Source organism: Musa acuminata, chromosome BXJ3-9 (genome assembly GCF_036884655.1).
Source record: "Musa acuminata AAA Group cultivar baxijiao chromosome BXJ3-9, Cavendish_Baxijiao_AAA, whole genome shotgun sequence".
NCBI classification, from domain to species: domain Eukaryota; kingdom Viridiplantae; phylum Streptophyta; class Magnoliopsida; order Zingiberales; family Musaceae; genus Musa; species Musa acuminata.
The window spans coordinates 47,676,636-47,699,784 of NC_088357.1; the positions used below are offsets into that span (position 1 = coordinate 47,676,636).

A 23,149-nucleotide genomic window follows, 5' to 3' on the forward strand; every position below is an offset into this window, starting at 1 on the left:
AACCATTGTACATAATGTTTTCGCACTATGTTATAGTGTTTTTCTTATATTATTGAAAACACTATAACATAATATAAAAAGACTATAATTTGACCCCATAGAAAAAAAAAGGGGGAAATGAGATAAGTGAGAGGGAGTATTTTATGTATTAGACATAAAAAAAGAAGTAATATTAGGGAATTCTAAAAATGAGAATACTTCTCAGAAAAAAGCCAAAAAAGAAAAAAAAGTTTTTTTTTTCTTAAATTCATCCAACAATGTTCTTTAATTTTGAAAGGAATATGAAAAAAAATCATAAATGAGATTTTCACTTACCATGAAATCTAATGATTAGTGAAGCAATCAATTTCCCTAATTATTTATATACATAATAATCATCTAAAGAATTATGAAAATCTTGAGAATTTAGAAGAATTTGGTTGATAGTGGAAGACAGAGAATTTGCTTATCCATTTCTTATCATGCTTATCCAGACAGGTAATGGGGGAAAACAATGGTAAAGAATTGGTAGGTGATGCACTTTTGAATTTGATTCTCTGATCTCTGTTTCCAAGTTCAAAAAGTTCGATTACAAGGAAGAACATCAAGTCAAATTCCACATCAAACGGGCTCAAGAGTTGACTGATTTAATCATCTGGCGCCATCTTCTTTCTATGTTTTTTGAGATCAGCAATGGCAGAGGCTGCTGGTCCTCCTGATTCCTCTTCCTCTCTGTCACTCTGCAAGATGGACAGAAGGAAAATGCTGCAGGCGTTACAGGGAATTTTGATTCTTTACTTGGTACTGGTTGACTTTGGTGTAATTACACAGTCCCTTTGTCCTCCTCTACATCTTCTTCCCTATATTATCCACCTGAGATAGACACCACTTATGGTTGATCATTTCATCTGTGTTCCTCGCCTGACGTTTTATGTGCAGTAATCGCAGCAGCCCATTTTGTTGCTAGGATTCAACAATGGCGGCTGCTTACAGAGGGAGAGCTGAGCATTCTCGGATTGAGAGGGAGACGAGTCCAGCGAGAGCTGCGGTGGTTTACTACCTATCGAGAAATGGGCACCTGGAGCACCCTCACTTCATGGAGGTCCCTCTCTCCTCATCATCGGGACTCTATCTCAGAGGTGTGTGTGTGTGTAGGTGCAAATGAGCATTCATCGCTTTGGTATTTAGTTCCTGAACTCTTGTGTGTGCTCCTTCTACAGATGTCATCAACCGTCTCCATGTCCTCAGAGGGCGAGCCATGGTTGGTTTGTACTCCTGGTCGTCCAAAAGGTAAGAGCTAAGATTGCAGACGAGTGTCGCTGCTGATCATACTGCTCTTGCGCTTGCCTTTCGTGCTAAAGCTTTGCCTTTCTGCGCATCAGGAGCTACAGGAACGGGTATGTGTGGCAAGATCTCTCGGAGGATGACTTCATCCACCCTGTTCATGGCAATGAGTATGTGCTCAAAGGAACGGAGCTTCTCCACCTCAACTCCTCTTCCTCCTCTGGTTCCCAGGAACTCTTTCTCCCTTCTTCTACCAGCTCCAAATGCGTGCAAGAGGATTCTGCTGCCTCCTTTTCGAGAGGGAAGCAGGCCACCCGGAGCTCTCTCTACAAGAGCAACACGAGCACCGAGACCACTGCAAACTCCATCGACGCGTCTACTCAGACGGAGGAGCACAAGAGGCAACAGCGGCGAGCTCCCGTGGCCGAAGTGGAGCGAGCGGAGAATCCCAAGTCTGCGAAGGTGGCGGTGAAGCACCCCGCGACCGAGCTCAGCGGAGACGAGGTCTCGCCGCCACCTTCGTCGTCCAGCCCGGAGACGCTGGAAGCGCTGATCAAGGCCGACGGCCGCTGCATTATGGCGGTCAGGCCGGAAGAGAAGGGCTGGTCGGTCGGCGGCTGCTTGAGCGGGAGAGTGAAGGCCTCCGCGGTGCTGATGCATCTGATCTCGTGCGGTTCGATCTCAGCGAAGGCGAACGGGTTGTCGTTGATGCCGCAGTACAGCGGAAGACTCGATCGTGCCGAGTCGATGGGGCACATGCCGAGCTTCCGGTCCATTAGTTTGGAGGACAAGGAGGTCTTCACCAACAAGATGCGTGGTGATGATGACGATGGAGAGCTTCCACCGGTCTTGAAGAAATCCTCATCTTACGATGCCGATCGGTAAGCTTCCACTCTCCCTTCTTTTTAAGCTAAACATCTCATTCAGGAATCATCACATGTAGATGGATTCGATCTTGTAGTTTGAATGGAATTGTTGATTCATATACTAACGTAGTAACAGCTTCTTTCATGGATTCATGACCAGGGGCTCGAAGATGAATCTGGCAAAAGAGGTTGAAGACGACCGTGCCAGATGCATGCCAAGAAAGGCCAAGACAAGAAAAGAAGGGAAACCACATAAGTAGAGATCCATAGTCTGCCGATGATCGAGCAGAGCATTCTTCTTGTATCAAAGCAATATTAGGTGCAGACATGATGGACGAACCAGTTGGCCAATCAGAAGCAAGAATTGAGATGTTGTCCTTATGTCCAATTTTAATCTCTCTATCTAAATCAAATATCCCTTGGGATTGGATGAACGCTTGTAGCTAAATCTCATCTTCCCATCCCCGTAGTGCTAATGCTTCCTATACTTCAAATCATCAAAAGACTAAGTAGGCCTCAAACTAAAGGTTCCATTTCCATGAGGCTGCAACAGCATGCTGAACTGTAAAGAGAACCTTTGTCCTCATCAATGTCTCCATATTTTGACATATGAAGCCACCGAAAGCAAAAGGCGACCATGCACGAAGAATATACCCCGTGATGCCTTCCTTCTTCGTCTCTTCTTCTTCCTCTTCGACACGCCTTGTGATGGCTTGCTTCCACCCCTTTGTCCTCAACTTCAACGCTTTACCGAGATGGGTGTCACTGTTGCTCTCAGTCTCAAACATTTGAGAGAATGAATCAATTTGTTCCATTTATACACTACATGATTCGTACAAAACGCGATTAGTCTCTTTTATCTGCCAGCAGCATTTTAACACCAATAGAAGGGACAGCACGCGCCAATTAATCTATTCACAGCATTTATCTCCAGCACACAGATATAAATCAGATGAAAAATCCAAATTTTCAGCATTCTACTGATCAAATATTAGGATGCATTGGCTTGATGGGATTTCACCAAAACATTCTCAACTACTGAGAACAAAATTAATGATGCCTATGAAATGGGCCAGTCTGATTTGTTCAAAATCAAAACTCAATCCAAGACAATGAAACAGCTACACCAATCAAAAATTACTAAGTTCTTCAACCGACCAAATCATGAATTCTAATTCTGATTTGCTACCTTGGCAAAACCCCATAATCTAGTAGAAGAATCCGAGTACTTTTCCACCAACGTTCTTCCTCCTAGCTTCTTCATGATCCATGATTCCAGCAGATGTTGTCAGCACAATGTAACCAAACTGCATTATGAGGATAAAAAAACTCATGATTCGTATCTCGAAACTCAACAACAGTAATGGGAAATTATCGAAAAAGCATCATATCCCATTACCAGTTCAGTAACTTTAAGAGTTCAATAAATATCAAGAACTCATTGGGGCTACTTACCTGACGTGATGGAAGTAGTCTGGCAGTCCATGGCTCAATCTCTTTGACACCAACATCAAATCGTGGGCTGATGACACCACATTTGTTCAATCTCCCATTCAACTCAACAACTATCTTGCCAGCTCGGTGGTCATCTACGATTTCAAACTCACCAATATATCCTGTGGAAATAAACATGCACTCAAATCATTAAAAAGAATTACTCTAGTACCACCACCAAAACATTGTTAAAGCACTAACCATGCTTCTGCATGACAAGGAGGAACTTGATTATCACTTTAGAGGATGGTCTAATCATGACCTGCCGCTTTCCACGCTTCTCGGCATTGTACATGCTCTTGAGAGCATCATTCAAAACACTGATTCTCACCATCTTTATCAAATCTGCAAAAGAACAAATGACTATGCATATTTCACCAAAAGGCAGATACTCAGAATCAGAATCCGATGGCCCATGAGAAAAGGTGAGCGCTTTCCATAACTTATTAGCTAGGCTGCAACCATTGTTAGAATAACTTTAAGCAAAACCCCCGCTTGCTTATCAAGCCAGATTACTAACCAAAATATGAAAATTTTCTTACATGAACCATAATAACTTCAAATTCTAAGTTGTTTGAACAGATACATGCCGATTGGCACAATTTGGCCTACATATTTGCTCACCCTAGTTATGTTTAGGTCCATAAGTATCAGCTGGTTTATGATTGATCAGGTACAAGAGACACTTGGACAATCAAATCCAAAACTCACCCAATTGTAACACCTACTTTCTTTACAATCAATACAACCATGCCACAGCCCAGTTTTATTCTGACGCCGACTACCCATGTTTCTCAAACCAGGCAGACTAACGCATCCAAACAAAATAGAACATTGAGATCAACCTTTTTGAAACATGAGTGGATCATCTGATCCGTCTGCTGGGTAATTTCAACAAGCATAAAATGTTGGAAAAAACAATATGGTACAAAAATTAACTAAATCATAACACAAGTTAGAGATTTGACAACTTGTGCTGATACACCAAGCAAAGGATACCAAAAGTGTAACAACGACATGTCCACAAGAAAATGCAAAATAATCAAAAACAGGAGGTGCTCAATGTGTACAATTGACATATGGTCAACGATGGCTTGCATAAGTCAACAAACTCGACCAAAAGAAAAGAAATTAAATAATTCACGTTACAAATAGATCTGACAACACTCGAAATGTCAATAGTGGACATGTGAAGAGATGCAATTTCAATATTTTGATGGACACATCCGCGAAAAAATCACAGTTTTCGAGTCTTTCTCTATTTGCTTGTGCCGCACAGCAAAGAGGAGTTCTTTCACGGTTAGTAACTATCAATAGAAATCAGGCCATATCGAATGCATCAGAGACTTGCAAGGGCAGCAATACTGCGGAATAGATGTTTTAGTTTCTAGAAATAGAATAACACCTATCCGATAGATAAGCAACGATTTTGATTGGAAGAACCAAAAACCATATGAGTAAACAAAGATCAAGAGTACAGATGATATGGAAACCTCCAGATCTGGTGAATGCTAGAATAGAAGATATAAAACATAAATCAAAATAGCATTTCCATCTCTAAGCAGATCAATCTAATTCAGAGAACGAACACGTATACACGAAGGGAAAGCGAAGATGAAACCAAAAAATAAGATTGCACCTTTGCAGTGGCGAACTCGGCGAGAAGAGAACCAACCGAAACCCTAGCTCGACAAGAAGAACAACAGCGGGGAAGAAGATGGGTGTGGCGGCCGGCGTTTATATGCGAAGCTTCTCGTCACGTTGATTAGGTGTTGTTCCTAGCCGTTGGATCGTGATCAAACGGTAAATCCACGGTAATGAAACAAGTGCCCTAAAAGTCTTAAACGAACCGGGCCGGCCCATAGTGCTTCGGCTTGATCCACGTGAAGCCATTCAATGACTCGACCCGGCTTAAATAATCCATTTGAATCAGATTGTTTGTGATCAAATTGGACCTAATTCAACACGATTCATTAGCTATATGAGTTGAGTTCAGATCAGGAAATCTTGACCGAGTCAGATTTGATTTGGCTCTGGCATTTTGATCCAACTTATCTAATTGTTCTTAGAGGATTTGGTTATATATATATATATATATATATATATATATATATATATAGCCTCATTCTTCTCTTGTGATCTTGAAGTCAAATATAATTGATGCATCAAGAGAGAGAGAGAGAGAGAGAGAGAGAGAGAGAGATGCTTTCTCGACCTTCCAACTTAGTCAATATATTTTATAGTCAAAGTCGATCTAAAGTTTCAATAGCATGATCTTGAGTTGAGTTAGCTATGTTTTTCTAAAAAATATATTAATATTAATTTAGGTTTCAAATTTAATAATTCTACAAAAAAAAACCATTTTGGTGATTAGAAAAAGAAAAATGATCACTGATCTAATTCAAATACTTCTACGAAATAACACAATAAAAGAAATTAAAACACACAAGACATTCGAATATGGATTCAAAATCCATACCTATTATTTATGCAATAATAGACTCAAATCTGTGCAATAATAAACTAACCACTAAATAATCAGCATCCATTTTCATGTGGAGATTAAATTTGCTTGCAGCAGTCCTGTGTAAGCTTGGTAGCACAAAGAGAGAAGATTTGTATGACAATAAGCAGTAGAGAAAGAGGTTTTTAAGTGATCGACCAAAATAACAGCGCAGTGTTGAGGGGCATTTACTTCGATACATAAAGTTGTCAAGAAGGGAAGATGGTATTACCAAAGTAGTCATCAGGCAACACAGCTTATACAATTTTGTCTTTTAATCTCTGCATGACATTCTAAAAGTGTTTACATGTAAAAGATTTGAACATAATGTATAAAGGAAGGAGAGAAAACTGGTCATGTTACAATTAAGAGTTGGAAAAGCTTTGGCTGAAGAACATATCACACTAAATATTTTAAACACGAGTTAGGTGGATAGGAAAGAGTCCTCTTACAGCAGACAAGCTCATTAACCATCAAATATAGTACAAAAATATATTGCTATGATATTAAGTAGTTGACATCATGGATTTTCAGGAAAAAAGAGGATTCTCATCTTCTTTCAATGGTTACTTTGTCTAATCTTGTGACTATCAGAAATGCAAATTAATACCTCTACTTCTTTAAATGATGTCATTTTCCTGATAAATATATTTCGATTCCTTAAAGTGACATTTCTCAACTGCTATATACTGTCTCGGAGCGTCTCACATTTTATTATTGTCTAGCAATGAATACACAATCCAAATATGTTGTGACGATGCGCTTATATTGCAGTATGCATTCATACTTTCCACATGATCGTGTGAAAGATTGAAAACACACAATGGATCAACTACCAACAGTATCATAGTAAGACTAAAATAATGCTTCACCCAAAACTTTGCATTTCTCATTCGTATGACCATTCATGGGAAGTATTCATCCTCTCATTTGTTTTCCCTTCTAACAGAATTCAAAAGAATGACTCCACAACACAATCATGAGCAGAAATGAAATGTATGGACAAAGAAAAGAATGCTTCTATCTAGTGTTCGCATGACGACTATTGACATCATTGGATTGATACAGTTATACTTAGTGAGAGTACCTTTATATGTGGTTATCGGAATCAACCATCTGCAGATGAGAGTGATCGTGTTCCCCTGCGTACTGTCTAATGAAAGCTCTCCTCCACCAGATCTCAAAGGCGCTTTGGATGTTGGGACAGTCATCACCTTTATTCAGAAAACAATCGAACCATCTCAACAAAATTGTTTGTTGTTCTGCCATGGGCAACGTCAAGATTGTCGCAGAGAGCCCATCCTCTACCATCTTCTTGTTGAAAGTGCTAGAAGTTCTCTTCATCCAACCAAAGTCTTCAAAAAGAGCTTCCAGCCATGTCCTCAAAAGAGAAACTTTTGCATCTTTGGACACTAAAATTTGTCCTTTGCCGATTGCAACACACAGCTGAGCAGTGATCATGCTGATCTCAAATCTATATATGCATGGTATCTTGGAATGGCAAGTGGCGAGCCCACTCTGATTGGCCCACAAACTCACAAACTCATCAGCAATCCTCTTATCTATCAGAATGTCAACAAGCCACTGCACGTTATCAGCTTCTCGAGCGACCTCACCCATCAAGGCAGCACGATCCCCCTGACCTTCAACTATATTTGCAGCATCAGATAACAACAGCATAAGACAATCCATATGTTTGTGGCACAATTGGTAAAGGGTTTCCCTCGGGACTTCAAGATTCTTGTAGCGGATATCACTTCGATTTAGGTCTCCCCTAAGCAAGCGAGCTATTAAGGCTTTCATATCTCGACGAGATTTCTTGTCCTTAGCTTGCAAAACACCATGCAGAACATTTACCACAATGGAGTCGGCATTTGCAGAAGTCGAAGGCTCCACTGAAACCCTTTGTAGGACTTGTTCGATCGACACATGTAATTGCCGAATCGGAAGCTTGCTGAGAGTGGACATTACCTTCTCCTCCTCATCCTCGGACCAAGGTATGGCTTCCAAATGGTCAAGGCATGCCGAAATCCCATCATCGAATTTTATATCTACAGATACCTGCACCACGAATTCGCAAATTGCTTTACTTCTTTTTTTTCATCCTCAAGGAGATGCTTCTGCCAAAAGCATACTACTTATCACATTGAACCAAAAAAGGATAATATTTGAGATAATGTAAGATGGGCGAAACAGAAGTAAGCCTCTTGTTCTTCCATTACAGGTTCCTTAAGCTCAAAACAGCAATGAGCGTCCTCCATTAAAATGATTCTAAATCCCAAAACCAGATTTATGCATAGCAGTATCTGAATCCTTGAATCCACAACAGTAGATTCACAATGTCACATCAACAAAACACTTTTTATTTTCAATTCTATGATACCAATCGCACATCTGTAATCACTGTATAAATTGCTGTGCATGTCCTTTTACGCAACTCAATATCATATTACTACTCGAAAAAGCAGCTAAAGAACCCTAAAAGAGCAACTTTATGATTGAACTTTATGAAGGGAATGAAGCAAAAAAGTGATTGTGTTTGGGAATGCTTTCTTTAAATCTCAAACAGCTAACTTTGCCATGAGAAACCCTCGTTCTTCCATTAATCTTTGTGGCTAAAAGATTTGGGTAGAGAAGAAAGATTTGGGGAAAGAGGTGAGGTTACCTTGAGCAGTCCTAGAACCCTCTCGACGTCCTCACCGGCAAGGCTCCGCCTCAGATCGGTGGAGTACATCAGCCCCACCACCTCCACGTACACCTCCGCGTCATCGCAGTCGCAGATCTCCACCATCACCGGGCGCCCCGGCCCGCCTCCTATCCCCGCCAGCTTCTCCGCGAAGAACCGGCTCCCCGCCGCCAGCACCCGGCGGTGTACTGCCATGGGAACTCGAAACCCGTCGCCGGAGCTGACGGAAAGTTCCACGTCACCGGGGCCCTCCTTGGCGATCATCGCGGCGATCCTCTCCAGCAGACGGAGCCGCTTCTGGTCGCCGGAGGGGTGAGTCCGCGAGGAGACTCGGCGGGCGAGGTCCTCATGCGTGATCATCTCGAAGAGGGTAGGAGACTTGGGAGACGGGACCGAAGGGCGCGGAGGGGAAGGGTGGACCGCCGTCGCAGTGGCAGGCGGCGGAGGGGAGGACGTGGGGGAGAGGCGAGGGGAAGAGATGAAGCCTTGGCGGATCATAGCGGAGACCTCGCCGGACTTCAACAGGTTCTCGGCCGCCTCAGCCATCAGGGTGCGAGAACTGAAGCGGGATCGGGTGCTCCGCCGCCGCCGGTCTAAACGGGAACGGAAGAGAGCGAGACGTCACCTTTAGGCTCCTCTCGCAAACGACGCGTGAGAGGCGGGTCGGACGTCAGACAAGAAGCATTCGGTGAGCGGATCGTTTTCACTACAATGATTAGACTGCGGGGAAACAGAAAGGCGGTTCAAATACAAAACAGCTTCATTTCCAATCATAAACAACCACGTACAGAAAATTGATCATCCGCTGTTTGCTATGGTGGTAGGAATCAAGCGAGACGGATCAAATAGTATTCTGTGATGAGACTTTTGTTGGGATTAACGAGTAGATAGTGGCGACACATTGACAGCTAAAAGCAGGTGGTACAAATCATACAATATGGTTGTTGCAGGTGATCCAACATGATGACAAGTAATACCTTCAGTACACTAAACGACACAAATGTCAGTTAAATTAATAGATAAATATTTTAACTGTATAATAAGACGATTATATGATAGGCAAGTATGAGTTTGGCCATGTCAAGAATTCAAAACTTGTTCTTATGGATAGTTAATGCATTTCTTTTGTTAATATTTGGGCCGGGAAATATATGTAAAATTGGAATTAGAAGTTAATTATGCAAACATCTGTCTTTTTAAAGAATTGACAACAGCCTTGGAGCAAGCGATGGGGCGGACTTAGCTGATATCATAATGTATCGAACTTGTTGGAATTATTTAAACCGTGTAAGATACCCTTGCAGTAAGTCACAGAGTTAGCTAAAGTTACCTAAGTCATGAAGTACCGTTACACTAACTTTTCAATCTTAGTTCGGATTGTTTAAGTCATGACAAGCCATTGCGATATGTGTCAACAAAGGATCAACTAATTTACAACCTCGCTCAGGTCCCGTAGGACCTATAAAAGAGAAAGTTAATTAGTTCAAAAATAAGTGATGTACAAATCTCGACATCTCGCAAAGAGAGAAATTTTATAAACAATTCAGTGAGCACATTACGTGCAAGAGAGAAAAGAGACGAAAGAGGAAAACAATGACTTTAGAAGATTGAATAAACAGTTATAAGTTCACATGCTCCCCGAGTATCGCACCGTCAAGTCAAATATATATATATATATATATATATATATATATATATATAATAGTAATAATAATAATAATAATAATAATAATAATATATTAACTGTCAATCATCATTCGACATGTAACCGTCACACAGAAGCTATTGTGGAAGGAAAAGATCTAAGTTATCATTTGCTCGTCAGCCCGTGTGAATAAAAATTCAAAACAAATAATTTGACGCTATCTCCCTCTTACTGGCCACACATGGACAAAATGTTAAGAGAAGAATGTTGGGACGGTTACAAATTGTCCCTTCCAAGGCTAGTATAAAAGCTAATATCTGATACTATGTTAAGGGACTCTTTTTCCAAGAAAAACTCATACCCACTAAGAGACTTCGATCACTAAGGAACCTTATCGAAATTTTTTTTCCAACATCGGTCTTAGTCTAGGTAGCACCCTAGGAGCTCGACACTTCCACCTTAGATACTCTTGTGTCATTGGGTTTAAACCATATTAGGTTAACTTAGATGTTGATGATGATTTCCTCTAATATTTTTTGCGCTAAAAGGAGAGCCTGATGCGAGAACATTCGCCCGTCAATCCTCTCAATGAGCAATCTAACGAGAAGGCTTTGCCTTTAATCCATAGTACTTTTTACTTAAGGGGGGCAACTACCATCATTCTCTTGTGTGGATGCATCCATTTCGATGCAAACATTAGCGTGGTACTGAAGTCTTTTCAATGACTCAGGCCTTTTGCCCCTAGGGATAACCTTGAGCCACCTACTTATCTCTATTGAGATATTCCTAAACCTCACCCAACAAGTTCAGATGCTAACGAGCATAATGCATGCTATCACTTGCTCCTACCTCAGCTAGCCCAACAAGCAACACCATCATCCCAATCATGATTAATACCTCAACCACCATCGGCACCAATGCCCATTAGGATTCCCCCTACTCGATACGATGCTAGCATCTCAAAATCGCCCAAGACCTATGGAACTATCGGCCAAGAGAGTGCCCTGCTCCCTAACCGTGGAATTTAGTGCATTGCCACACACTTCTTAGCTCTACCCGAATCCGAGACCCAATCAATAGACTCGTTGAATGACTCCTTAAGGATATAACTATGATAAATAGACTAACACTCAAAAGAGATAAGGTGAGAGCTCCAAAAATCCAAAGGGAAAGTCCAGTCAATCCCATCTTGGGTTAGTCCCTATTTACTCAAAACATTCAAGAAGAGTTAATCTCGATGAACTTTCACATCTTGTCATTGGAGGCTTTTGACAATATACCAATCCGATTGAGCATACTATCGTCTTTCATGCCTAAATGTCGCTATATGGCATCTCAAATACCTTGATGTGTCGCGTCTTTCCGACAACACTAAGAGGCTTGACACAAGAATGATACACTTGCTTGAAGCCACTCTCTTTTGACTTTTTTGCTCAACTCACAAAGGAGTTTAAGTTCTACTTCCTCGGGAATATGTGCTCGAGGCCATCGATGATAATGCTTTTCGGACTCAGGCAAGGGGAGGAAGAAATGCTCTCTGACTTCATGACTCATTACACTAACGAGATCCGAGGTATGCAAGAAGCCTATTTGTCATTGGTAATATAGACCTTTATGATGGGGCTCAAGCCCTCTCGCTTTTTTTGATCGTTAGTGGAAAGGCTGCCAACGACGGTACCCGAAGTGCTGTAGAGGGCTAACCAATATATTATCATAGAGGCAATAATATCAAGTTAGGCACGAGGAGACATGCAAAAGGCTAGGATACGAATGACTACCGTCAGCCCCAACACTAAGATTACCACGACAAAGAAGAAATGACTAAACCGAGCTAACTTGTTTGTGGTCCAAGTCAACTCCCTTGAACATGACTAAAACCAAAGTATTTTTACAGATAAAAGAAAAAATAGCTCTTGAAAGACCCTCAATCAAGAAGCTCATTTGTCATTGGTAATATAGACCTTCATGATGGGGCTCAAGCCCTCTCGCTTTTTTTGATCGTTAGTGGAAAGGCTGCCAATGACGATACCCGAGGTGCTATAGAGGACTAACCAATATATTATCATAGAGGCAATAATATCAAGTTAGGCGCGAGGAGACATGCAAAAGGCTAGGATAAGAATGACTACCGTCAACCCCAACACTGAGATTACCACGACAAAGAAGAAATGACTAAACCGAGCTAACTTGTTTGTGGTCCAAGTCAACTCCCTTGAACATGAGTAGAACCAAAGTATTTTTACAGATAAAAGAAAAAATGGCTCTTGAAAGACCCTCAATCGATGAAGACACAATTGGAGAGGAGGGACAAATCCAAGTGATAGGGGTAAAAAATTGATTTGACATAACACCCCGGATTCGACGTAATACACCCCCCCCCCCCCACGACGAACGCCTTGTGCGGCACACGGCCCCAGAACGAGCATTAACAACGACACGACACGCGCCCATACCGAACGTACCCAAACGACCCCCTCGACGGAACCCTCATGATCGGCCAAGACAGGGGGAGGCGTTGATTAACACCCCCCCCATACCCTGCGGCAGTTCGGCCCTTCATGCAACGCCCACGACAGCGACAGACGCCATCAGAGGTATGACCCTGCTCCGGCAGTATGGCACATCAGGTAACATCAAACCCGCTTATAAATACCCCCTGATTCCTAACGGACAGGGGAGAGGGGCTCTCTCACTCAACACTCCACTCAACATCACTGACTTGATCATCGGAGGGGTCGGGCCGAGCTACCGACCCGACCTGTGTGCAGGTACGCGACCGCGGTTGAGCCCACTCGGCGGGGCGGAGTTTCCCAGCCAGGCTCACTGCATCCGCTGTCTCAGGATCCCAAGGGGGAGCCACGTCTGAACCAAGCCATTTGGAGCCCTGAACCAGCCGTGTCGACCCCGAGGTCACGACTAAAAAGTTACTTATTGTAACACTAAGTACTACCACTTCCATCGTGATTATGACTATGACATGGAGGATTATTGAGATTCGAAGGAGCAAATCGTAGAAATAATTTTTCGGAGACAACTCCGACCTTAAGAGTCAATGAAAAGATAAATCAATATCAGGAGAAGAAAATTCGTTGAGTTGTAAAGCCTATACTTAAATTACCATTAAAAAATGGTCGAGATCGAGGAATTGACAACAACCTTCGAGCGGTCATGACGGGGGAGATTGTGATGGAAGGAAGACTTCCATAACTATATCGGTGAGATTTGATGGGATATATATATATATATATATATATATATATATAACACGGAAGAATAAAGTTGTAAATTTGAAAAACAGTGGGTACAGCCTTTTCGAGCAAGCGGTCTAATGGCGGTGGTTGGTGAGATTTTGATGGTAGGTGGGCGGTTGGGTTGGTAGGTTGGCCAGTACAAAACGTGTTGCGCTCCTCCTCCTCCATCTGCATCTCCTCCCCTGCCGTAGGACGCCTCTTGATTCCGTGCAGTGGTGGGGTGTTGTGGCATGGAGACCGCCGGCGCCGGTGCCTTGTTGTCCCGATCGGTCCTCCCCAACTTCGCTGCAGCTGGACAGGTGGTGCGGCCCCTCTGCGTGGCTAGGATGGCTCGGCGTAGTGTGGTGGCCGCGGCGCTGGAGAAGGGCGTGGGGTCGGGAAACGGTGGCCGTGGCGGTGCTGGAATGACCAACTCTAACTACGTGGTGCCGCTCGACACGGCCTCGTCCCTCACTCGCCCCCTCAATGAGATCCTCCGAGATCTGAATAAAAGGGTACCGGACCAGATCATCGATGCCGCCGACAACTCCATCCCTTGGTATCTCTGTTCTTCTCCTTTCCCATTTTACCTCGATATTGCTGCTCGTTGTGCGCATCTTACGTTGTGATGGACATAGAAATCATCTGTGACGCCACATAGCGTCGCAATTTGGTTCAACCCTAAGGATCATGAAACAGAGATTTGTTGATCCACAGTCGAAATATCTTCCTTTTTCCTTATTGAATTGGGTGTTAGGTTTCTTGTTATTATATTAGCAGAGCATCTGTGGAAGGTTGATCTGGAATATTTTGATCATATTACTTTTGGGATGCAATGTATGTGGTCATTGACGATGGACTTCGTCTGATTAGGATAATCTCATTCTTTGTTGGTAACAGTATCATTAATCTCTATTGGAGTCGACAAGTTCAATTGAAGCTTATTGTTTTTGGATTCATTTTTACATGTTAAAGGAGTATCGGTTTACCTATCAAATAGTTGGAGAGGAATGACTTCATTTTATTGTCGTGGAAGTTCTTGAATGATAGTGAACTGTAATTTTAATTGAAAAGATTTAATTGACCATGGAGTATCCTAAATTTCTTGGTACCTTGCACCCAATATACTCCATGCACTGACTTGGTTTTGTGCACATTGGACCTTCAGTAGAGACATGTTTTTTCCATAATTTTTATCCTCGTTATTGAGGACACTTGATGATTAGTTTTTAATCATGCGGGATCCTAATCATAGATGTTTATAGATGGAGAACATGCTGCTACTGATCCTTTGTGCAGTCTGTGGCTACTTTCTTGGCTTAACTGCTACATAAGCGTTGTTCCTTTGCTGGGCTAATTTGGTAGTTGTTTTACTTTTATATAGGTATCACACCAACAGAATGCTGAGCTTTTTTGCCCCAGGTAAAAAAATTCTTCCTTTGTGAATATTAATTAGCTATCAGTAGAGCACTTTTTCCTTTCATCATGTAAATTGGAGCAATTCCTATGTACCCTATTTTATTTGCATGGGTTTCACATTGCTTTAGTTTTCATCTCAACTAATGCAACTATAGGAATACATTGCTCATTTTCAGTATGATGGTGCACTTATTCTGCATTGTGTTATTACACTTTCCATTTTTGCAGATTTGATTTTTCAAACTCAAGAGTTGTATGCATTTTTACTTTTTCTAATGGATTCCATCAACTAAAGTGATACGGTAGAAAGGTTAGGCCTCCAAGTTGGTCAGTCTACTGGGGTTGGAAATTGGTTGGGTTAGGTCGAAATGTGTACTAAAGATATATAGGACTGGACCGAACTCAATGAATCTATAGCAAGTTAATAACTCTTGACCAAAAACCGACATATATATCTTTTGAATTGGGTTGGATTGTTTTGCTGGTTTCAGGCAAGTTTTGCATTATTCCTAGGAAATATATCATAGCAAAGCCGCACCAGGTTGAACTTAATTTTCAAGAACTAATGCTTGATCAATGCTTGACCAACCAGCCAGAAAAGTCTATTACACAGTGTAGCTTGTTTTCTTCAGTTATTGGTTTGTCATTGACAAATAACTTTGTCTCTGATAGCTTGCGAGAGATATCTGACTGCATGTGGTATTTATCTTTTAAAGTTATTATTATGTTTGCCCCAAAAAATATATTTAAACTGTTTTTTTATTCTTATCTGAAAGTTGATGATGGAACATGGATAATTTGTGTCATTTGCACAATTATAGAACATCTTGGATCTTAAATTGGCCCATCTTTTCCACTAAAATGGTTTATGGTAGTGCTCCATAAATCCTTTGATCAGGGATCACTGGTTTAGACTTTTAATTTCTTATCTCTTTCCTGTTTCTAGGTTGGTGTGGAGAAGTACGTGATGTTGTATTCTCGGACAATGGAAACGTGACAGTGGTGTATCGTGTCACCATAAGAGGATCAGATGGAGTGGTATTTCCCTCAGTTCATTTTTTATATTTTTTCCACGCTTTCATTTCATTTATCTCTTTGGTCTTTGTGAGTGGGATGTTTTTTAAGAAAATAATATAAGCATGTTAATCAGTCACATAGAATAAGCTCTGGAGGTGTCTGCTCCAACACAACCCAATAAACCTGAAGCGATCTGTTGTTCATGACTTTTTTTTTTTTTGCTGCATGGGATTATGACTTCTTGCGCCGTTTCATCTGTACCAAGGCCACATCCTATTTAATAGTTGAATCTGACAAATGTTGTTTATGAGCTCAATTAGACCCACACAGCACTTGGTTTGATGGCCAATCTTAAGCAAGTCTCTCACAACAGGCATGATTCTGGTTGATCATTCAGTGAATCTTAAGCACTGTCCAAATAGCAACCAGGCTTAATTTTGAACTGAAGGTGGTTCTTGATGGTTCAAATGCCAAGTTAGACAACTAGTGATTTCCCCATCAATAGGAACTTGATTTCTGCCCCCGGCATTCACTTAATTTTCTCTAAGATCGCTACTTTGTCAAGCACATTTGACCTCTGCATTTTAAACACCCCTGCAGTACATGCACCCAATAGTTTCTCAAATATGCCTTGCAAATTTTCTTATACCCACTATCATGTAGACACAAATAATCGATGTTCGCCAATAAGTACACCAATGTACTTACTTGTAACCCTCATGCCAATGTGGAAGAAATTAAAGACTTTTCCTTGATTCTAGGGAGAGGGAATAGAGTTCTGCGTCAATAGAGGCTTTCCCCACTTATGGACATTCAACATTATCATAAAAATCTGCATGTTTATCTATGTGGGAAACCAACCAACCTGCTTATTGAGACAAGTGAGGATTTGATTCCTTCGTTTTGTTTCTGATTAGTGCTGCATGCTTGCAGGCTCACCGTGAGTCCACTGGAACAGTGTCTATGAGCGATGGCCAGTTTAAAGACCCAGTTGCAGCAGCTGAAGAGTTGGCCTTCTGCAAAGCCTGCGCGCGATTTGGTTTTGGCTTGTATCTGTATCACGAGGATGAGGCAACAGAGAATAAGTCACTGTAGAGGGAGCAAATTTTCTGTTACTGCAGCATCAAGCAATCTTGTAGTCGCTCATATGCGATGAATTACAACAAGAACAATATTTATTTTGGTTGAGCTGGGAATAGAACTTAATTCATCGATCCATTTCTTATCGTTGTATTATAATATTTTATTTTATTTATAGGCTCAAGTATTATATTTAAAAAAAATTATAGAAATGAAGAAAATTATGATCATATCAAATCAAATATATGATATGTTTCTTCTTTCAAATAATATAATATTCTTAACTTGATTTGAAGAATAATCTTTTTTATGATATTATTAATTGATAGGCTTTCATATTTGTAGAGATGAATCGTTAACTTTATTTCTTTCACTCTTTTTTATATTTATTTTTTTTCTTAGTCTTGAGTAGATGTTGTCATGTGACAACTTATTATCTATAAACTAATAAAATTTATTAAAATAAAAAACTAAATTTATTTTTGTATCTTACCCTTTTACAATGTTGAAACTCGTCACGAGTTCATATAATTGAGATTTCGATCGACCATGATGGGAAAATCTAGTTTATATAAAATAGAACGAAGGTTTCTCGTCTTTTCGTACATGGACAATAAAATTATTCTATCACTCACAGACAACGTGAGAATAGAACTTAATTCATTGATCCATTTGTAATTGATACATTTTAAAATTTTAACCCATTTTACAGACTCAAGTAAAAAAATATAAAAAATATAAATCAAACATACACGATCTATTTTTGCTCGTGCCACCGAATCCTCTTATTTTTGGACGGGGTTAGTTTAATGTGCTTAACTTTTTTGTGTGCTCGAATATTAAAGATTGTGTGTATATTTGCTCTAATTAGTAAGGTTTAATTCCTGTTTTGAAAAAAAAAAAAAAAAGAAAAGCTTCGGCCAACTTTTCACCAATTTTGATGCATATTTCTACGGTTGATGCCATGGAAGAGTTCCGAAACTGGTGAGTTGGGCCCGACCCACATCACCCGGTCGACAAAGCATTTCGACGGTGATGCAGCGACCGCCACCTCGGCTCAATGCACTTGACTTTTGGGTTCGCTACGATAGAACAATTGTCCATATTTTCGCTCTAATTTTCTCTTTAAAAAAATAAGAAAAAAAAAGCGCTAATCTTAATGTGTTTCTACGGTTGATGCCATGCAAGAGTTCCACGCTGTCATGCCTATCGGAGCGGATGCGTGGGGTTCCAAAACGGATCCACATCACCCGGTCGACCAAGCATTTTGACGGTGACGCGTTGTACGCAACTCGGTACTCGTCTGGAATCATCCACCCAATACCCCCTATTTCTATATCAAGAGCTTCCCGAGTCGGCAAAGGGATCCCAGCGGGTAGAGCGTCAGGGAACGGAAGAGAGATGGCTTTGAACCCACAGCTCTTCGCCAATGGGATGCCCGTCCCCTTCGTTGGCGAGATGTTCGTGCTCGCCAGGGATGGCGTCGAGTTCGAGATCGACAAGATCGCCGGGTCCGTTCCAATCCTCGCAATCCCCCCCCCCCCCCGTCCTCGTTCTTGATTTGTTTGTTTGTTTTAACCTTTTCCTTATAATTTCTTTTATCTTTTCCTTTCGATCTTGTGGCCGATGAGGGGAAAAAAAAATCCTTAGAACTTCGATTACATGTCTGAAAGCCATTCCATGTTCTACATGTTCTTGTGATGCGAATTATGACTGATTAGATGTTATTCGATGTGGATTTTGAGAAATTTGTAAGGATACACAAGGCATTCATCGCATCGTGTGTTGATCTGGAGAACCCTGTTCGAAAATTCGTTAGGCCGTGGGGGAATTGTTGGAATTTTGGCGCACATAATGAAATCTTGGAATAGGATTTGCCAATTTTGAGTCCTTTACGGGGTACACAAGAAAATATGCGAAGGGTGGGTATAAATTGAGCTCCATTTAAGTTAATCCGGTTCAAGTTAGGTATTTGCATGGATGCTCGTAATTAGGATGCCTACCTTAAAATTTTTTCTAGATTAAGGCATCTATATAATTGCACACCATCACTGTCAATTTTACTCGACCTTTTGGTTTCTGTTATTGGATCTATGACAAACACATTTCAGATGGAAAAAAAAAAAGGAATTTTCTGCAACTATGAGTGGTAACCTGCCGATCCTGTAATTTTTGAATTGTGCATTCATATGTTTCAATAGATCATCATAGGCATTTGTAATTTCTGTGGTTGTGATAATTTTGACCTTAAGTTGACAGGTCTGTGTGTAATCTGTTCTATTATGTATGATCATTGTTGACCTAAGATGATATTGTTTTTGGATGTCTTTCACAGTGATGAGATGATAATGTTAAAAGTAAGTTTGTAGTGTCTATTATACCTATATGTGATCTACATAAGCCATCACCTAGCTGTAGAATCCTTTGTGAGCGCCACAGAATACAAGGCAATTCACTAGGAAAATATCTGGTTGGTGATATGTAGGGAGTGCACTATTATTTCAAATTTCTGCAAATTCCTGCAGTATCATAGAAGGCTTTCAAATGTTTGCCAGTTCATGTTTACTATTTCTAGTTTTCCAAGTTCTGATTGCAGTGTTTTCTTTGCACTTGCTCTTTCCAGTTAGGTGCCTTTGTTATTATAGCCAAAAATTCATGTGAAAATTTTTCTTGTGCAATTTAAATCAAAATATTTAATTTGTGAAGGGTGTAGCAAGTAATGTCATGTGCGTCTTTTAAAAATTGCAACTGACACATTCTGTCAGGAAATTAATGTTTGTAACAAGTGATGCTGTATCTACATATATGATTTAGAAATTTGATGACATTGTGGTGTATCGGTACATGTATCTGGTTTTTATAAAACCAATTGCAGGTATTTATTAGTACATGCATCATGGTTTCCATTTTTGTTAGTTGCCAGTGGATTGTGATTAAATGCGATTTTTGACATTCACATTCTGTTACACTCAGAGCAAATGGTGGTCATGTCAAGGCAAAGGGAACTATTTACTTGTCAAACATAAGGATGGTCTTTGTTGCAAAGAAGCCTGTAGGGAGCTTTGTTGCTTTTGATTTGCCTCTGGTATGTGCTTTCCGACTTGACATACATGTTGCTTGTTTTTTCTTAATACATAGCAATTTGAATAATACATGTTGTGATAGTATATTTCACTTCTCATATTCTTTGGTGCATTATCAACTAGGAACTTAGATGTGAAATTGTTATTGTTAAGTTGATTACTGCTGCTGGGGAGTCATGTCTGGATAGGATCACTGGGCCAGCATTATCTCACATTTGTGGGTTCCTGGGCCATTCTTTTAAGACTCATGTTTCAAATTAGCTTGGGCTAGAATGCAAATGCCTATTTGTATTTTGACTGATCCATTTAATTTTCATCCCGATCAATGTTGTCATGAGATGCATAAATTATAATGTCTCCCAATCAGGATATTCTAATTCCCGATCAATTCATCTCATATTCCACTGGAGACCAATACAAACTGATCCAACTTTAACCAGATTCAGTCAGAAGGAGACTCATTCACATGGCAAGTTGTATACCACCTGATGTAGGGCTTTCTGTTCTGGTTCCCTGTCAAACAAGAATTACAAAAGAAAGATGGCATTCTGTTTGCATGAAGTATTCTTTTTTGTGACAAGAAGATACTTTGGTTCAATCAATGCTCCAAGCAACCTTGTGATTTTGTGTTACTTGGTAGGTTTTTGAATTGTAGAAAGACTTTGAAGTAATTAAAGGTATACATGTGATGTTTTTGTGTTAAAATAAAAACACTAATTTACTTCTTTTTCTTTGTGTGGCCAAATTAGGAATAGATGGATGGCTCTTATATTTGTGCAGCTGAACCAAAAAAATTGTTTTGCACTCACTTAATTAGAAATATGGCTCAAAATTTGTATGATCATTACACTGGAATGTCATAACGTTTTCTTCCACAAAAGCCATCAAACAGTCACCAATTGAACATGATATGCTGTTAACTAGTTCGCATCTACGTGAAACTAATAAGCTAGATAATGCACAAGCTTTGAACTATGTGATCAACACATCAATATTGCAGATTTCCTAAAAAATAATCACATGCTAATTTTCAGATGTCCTTTTATGATCTAAATCCTTTCTTCACATATGGTAGCATGACCATCCAATGTTGCTGCAAAATCCTTTAGGAAGTTTCACAGTAAGTGCACAAGAAGTGAATGAAATAATGAAAAAAAAAAAGTGAAGCATTTGTCGTTTTTTAGTTTTGGGCTATTGCATATTTAACTTTTACCCGTAGTTAATGCTCAGCTGTCTTTTGTTTGCAGCTTTTTGTGCGAGGAGAGAAGTTTAACCAGCCAATATTTCATTGTAATAACATATCTGGATTTGTGGAGCCTGTACGTGTAGAGAGAAGTACTCTTGATCATTTATCTCACCATCTTACATTACACAACTACGCGATTTCATCCTGTTGTTTCCACAACAGGTAGTTCCAGAGGGTGAGCACAGGGCTCTTTACTCAACACATTCATTCAAGATCTTGTTCAAGGAAGGTGGATGTGGAACTTTTGTCCCTCTGTTCTTAAATCTAATTGCAACTGTGAGGCAATATAACCAGCATGCAGCGGCTTACCCTGCTCATGAAGCTGCGCCCCGCATGGACCCACTGCAAGCTGCTCAGACTCCAGTGGATGAAATGATGAGACATGCGTGAGTGGATGATCAGAATTGCATACATTAGTTCCAATGTAGATGCTTACACATTGTCCGGACTTCTCTCATCAACTTTTCCAATGTGCAGGTATGTGGATCCGAACGACCCAACTAAAATCTTCTTGCAGCAGCCGACACCTGAATCTCAACTGAGGCGAAGAACCTACCATCCTCAGTCTGCTGAGAACTCGTACTGAGTGTGAAATCAAGCCATCTCATGCAATAATGAATACAGATTCTGATGTTATTAAGCTCTTACATGTGTATCTTTTCATATGACAGATGTGAAAATGGGTGTTGAAAACATTTGGTAATATGTTAGTAGTAAAATTGTATGTGAAGCTGATATTTTGCTTGCATGGATTTGTGGATTCTGGTAGATCGTTCAAGGTGGAAATTAGTCTCTGCGACTTTGGAGACAGATTCTATCACTGCCATTATTAGTCTGAGGTTAGAGCAAGCCACGGTGGAATGTCATTTGCTCTGTTATACATTGCGTGGATTTACAAAATATGTTCCCGTGCGACTTCTATTCACTATGGCTGGCTTTACTCCATATGACATGCTCGTGTCACCCAACATCTTAAATCGAGTATGGCTATATATTAGACTTCAAAAATATATCTTAAAATTTTTATTACTAAGAATGTGTAATATTTAGTTTTATTTATCATAATTATAAATATAAAATATTTAATTTTATTTTATTTTAATATTATTTTTAAATTTAAAAATGATGGATAAAAAGATAATTTTAATGTTCTAGTTACGTTTTATGTAGTGGTGGATGATGACATCGTTGGAGATCATGGGTGGCTATTGTGGTTGTGATCGGTGAGAACGATGCAGTGGTCGAAATGAATGCTGTAGACTTTTGTGACTTCTTATAGGGGAAGGAGGACGATAAGGAGGGAGAGCAGCTTTGCACTTGCGATGATGTGGGGAGTGCATCGCTCATTCTTATTCCCTCCTTTCTCAATCTCTCATCCTTCTTTCTCCCTTGTACATGCCAAGCGATGAAAGGGGGAAGAAGGATGAGGGATCGAGGAAGGGGGGAAGAAGTATAAGTATCACCCTTCCTTGTATTATTATCAGTGCTGACGTAGATGCAGAGCAACGTCGCTTAGCATCTGCATTTGCGCATTGGTGCTAATGTAGATGCCAAATGGCTCTTTTGTCGCTATGTATTTGCGTCGATATCGACACAGTTGTCAAAGTGGCACTGACG

General features: G+C 40.4%; 5 protein-coding genes across 5 annotated transcripts; 3 read left to right on the top strand and 2 right to left on the bottom strand.

Moving 5' to 3' along the window:
* Positions 1-955: 955 nt before the first annotated feature.
* Positions 956-2,148, top strand: LOC135649127 (protein SOSEKI 5-like). Its single transcript, XM_065167235.1, has 3 exons — positions 956-1,118; positions 1,200-1,269; positions 1,341-2,148. Exons 1-3 carry the CDS (start codon positions 956-958, stop codon positions 2,146-2,148), a joined length of 1,041 nt encoding a protein of 346 aa, XP_065023307.1.
* Positions 2,149-3,082: 934 nt separating this feature from the next.
* On the bottom strand, positions 3,083-5,389 carry LOC103999280 (small ribosomal subunit protein uS8). Its single transcript, XM_009420996.3, has 4 exons — positions 5,263-5,389; positions 3,825-3,968; positions 3,585-3,745; positions 3,083-3,436 (listed from the first exon to the last, which is right to left on the bottom strand). The coding sequence occupies exons 2-4, from the start codon at positions 3,955-3,957 to the stop codon at positions 3,338-3,340; spliced, it is 393 nt and encodes a 130-aa protein (XP_009419271.1). The 5' UTR covers positions 3,958-3,968; positions 5,263-5,389; the 3' UTR covers positions 3,083-3,337.
* A 148-nt stretch (positions 5,390-5,537) lies between these two features.
* On the bottom strand, positions 5,538-9,502 carry LOC135648303 (BTB/POZ domain-containing protein At5g60050-like). The gene is made up of 2 exons (XM_065165837.1): positions 8,792-9,502; positions 5,538-8,187 (listed from the first exon to the last, which is right to left on the bottom strand). Exons 1-2 carry the CDS (start codon positions 9,356-9,358, stop codon positions 7,216-7,218), a joined length of 1,539 nt encoding a protein of 512 aa, XP_065021909.1. The 5' UTR covers positions 9,359-9,502; the 3' UTR covers positions 5,538-7,215.
* Positions 9,503-13,813: 4,311 nt separating this feature from the next.
* LOC103999282 (DNA repair RAD52-like protein 2, chloroplastic) lies at positions 13,814-17,341 on the top strand. Its single transcript, XM_009420998.3, has 4 exons — positions 13,814-14,246; positions 15,072-15,109; positions 16,053-16,144; positions 17,057-17,341. The coding sequence occupies exons 1-4, from the start codon at positions 13,939-13,941 to the stop codon at positions 17,216-17,218; spliced, it is 600 nt and encodes a 199-aa protein (XP_009419273.2). The 5' UTR covers positions 13,814-13,938; the 3' UTR covers positions 17,219-17,341.
* Positions 17,342-18,518: 1,177 nt separating this feature from the next.
* Positions 18,519-22,280, top strand: LOC103999284 (UPF0664 stress-induced protein C29B12.11c). The gene is made up of 5 exons (XM_009420999.3): positions 18,519-18,714; positions 20,177-20,288; positions 21,534-21,605; positions 21,695-21,918; positions 22,010-22,280. The coding sequence occupies exons 1-5, from the start codon at positions 18,605-18,607 to the stop codon at positions 22,116-22,118; spliced, it is 627 nt and encodes a 208-aa protein (XP_009419274.1). The 5' UTR covers positions 18,519-18,604; the 3' UTR covers positions 22,119-22,280.
* The last annotated feature ends 869 nt before the right edge of the window (positions 22,281-23,149 follow it).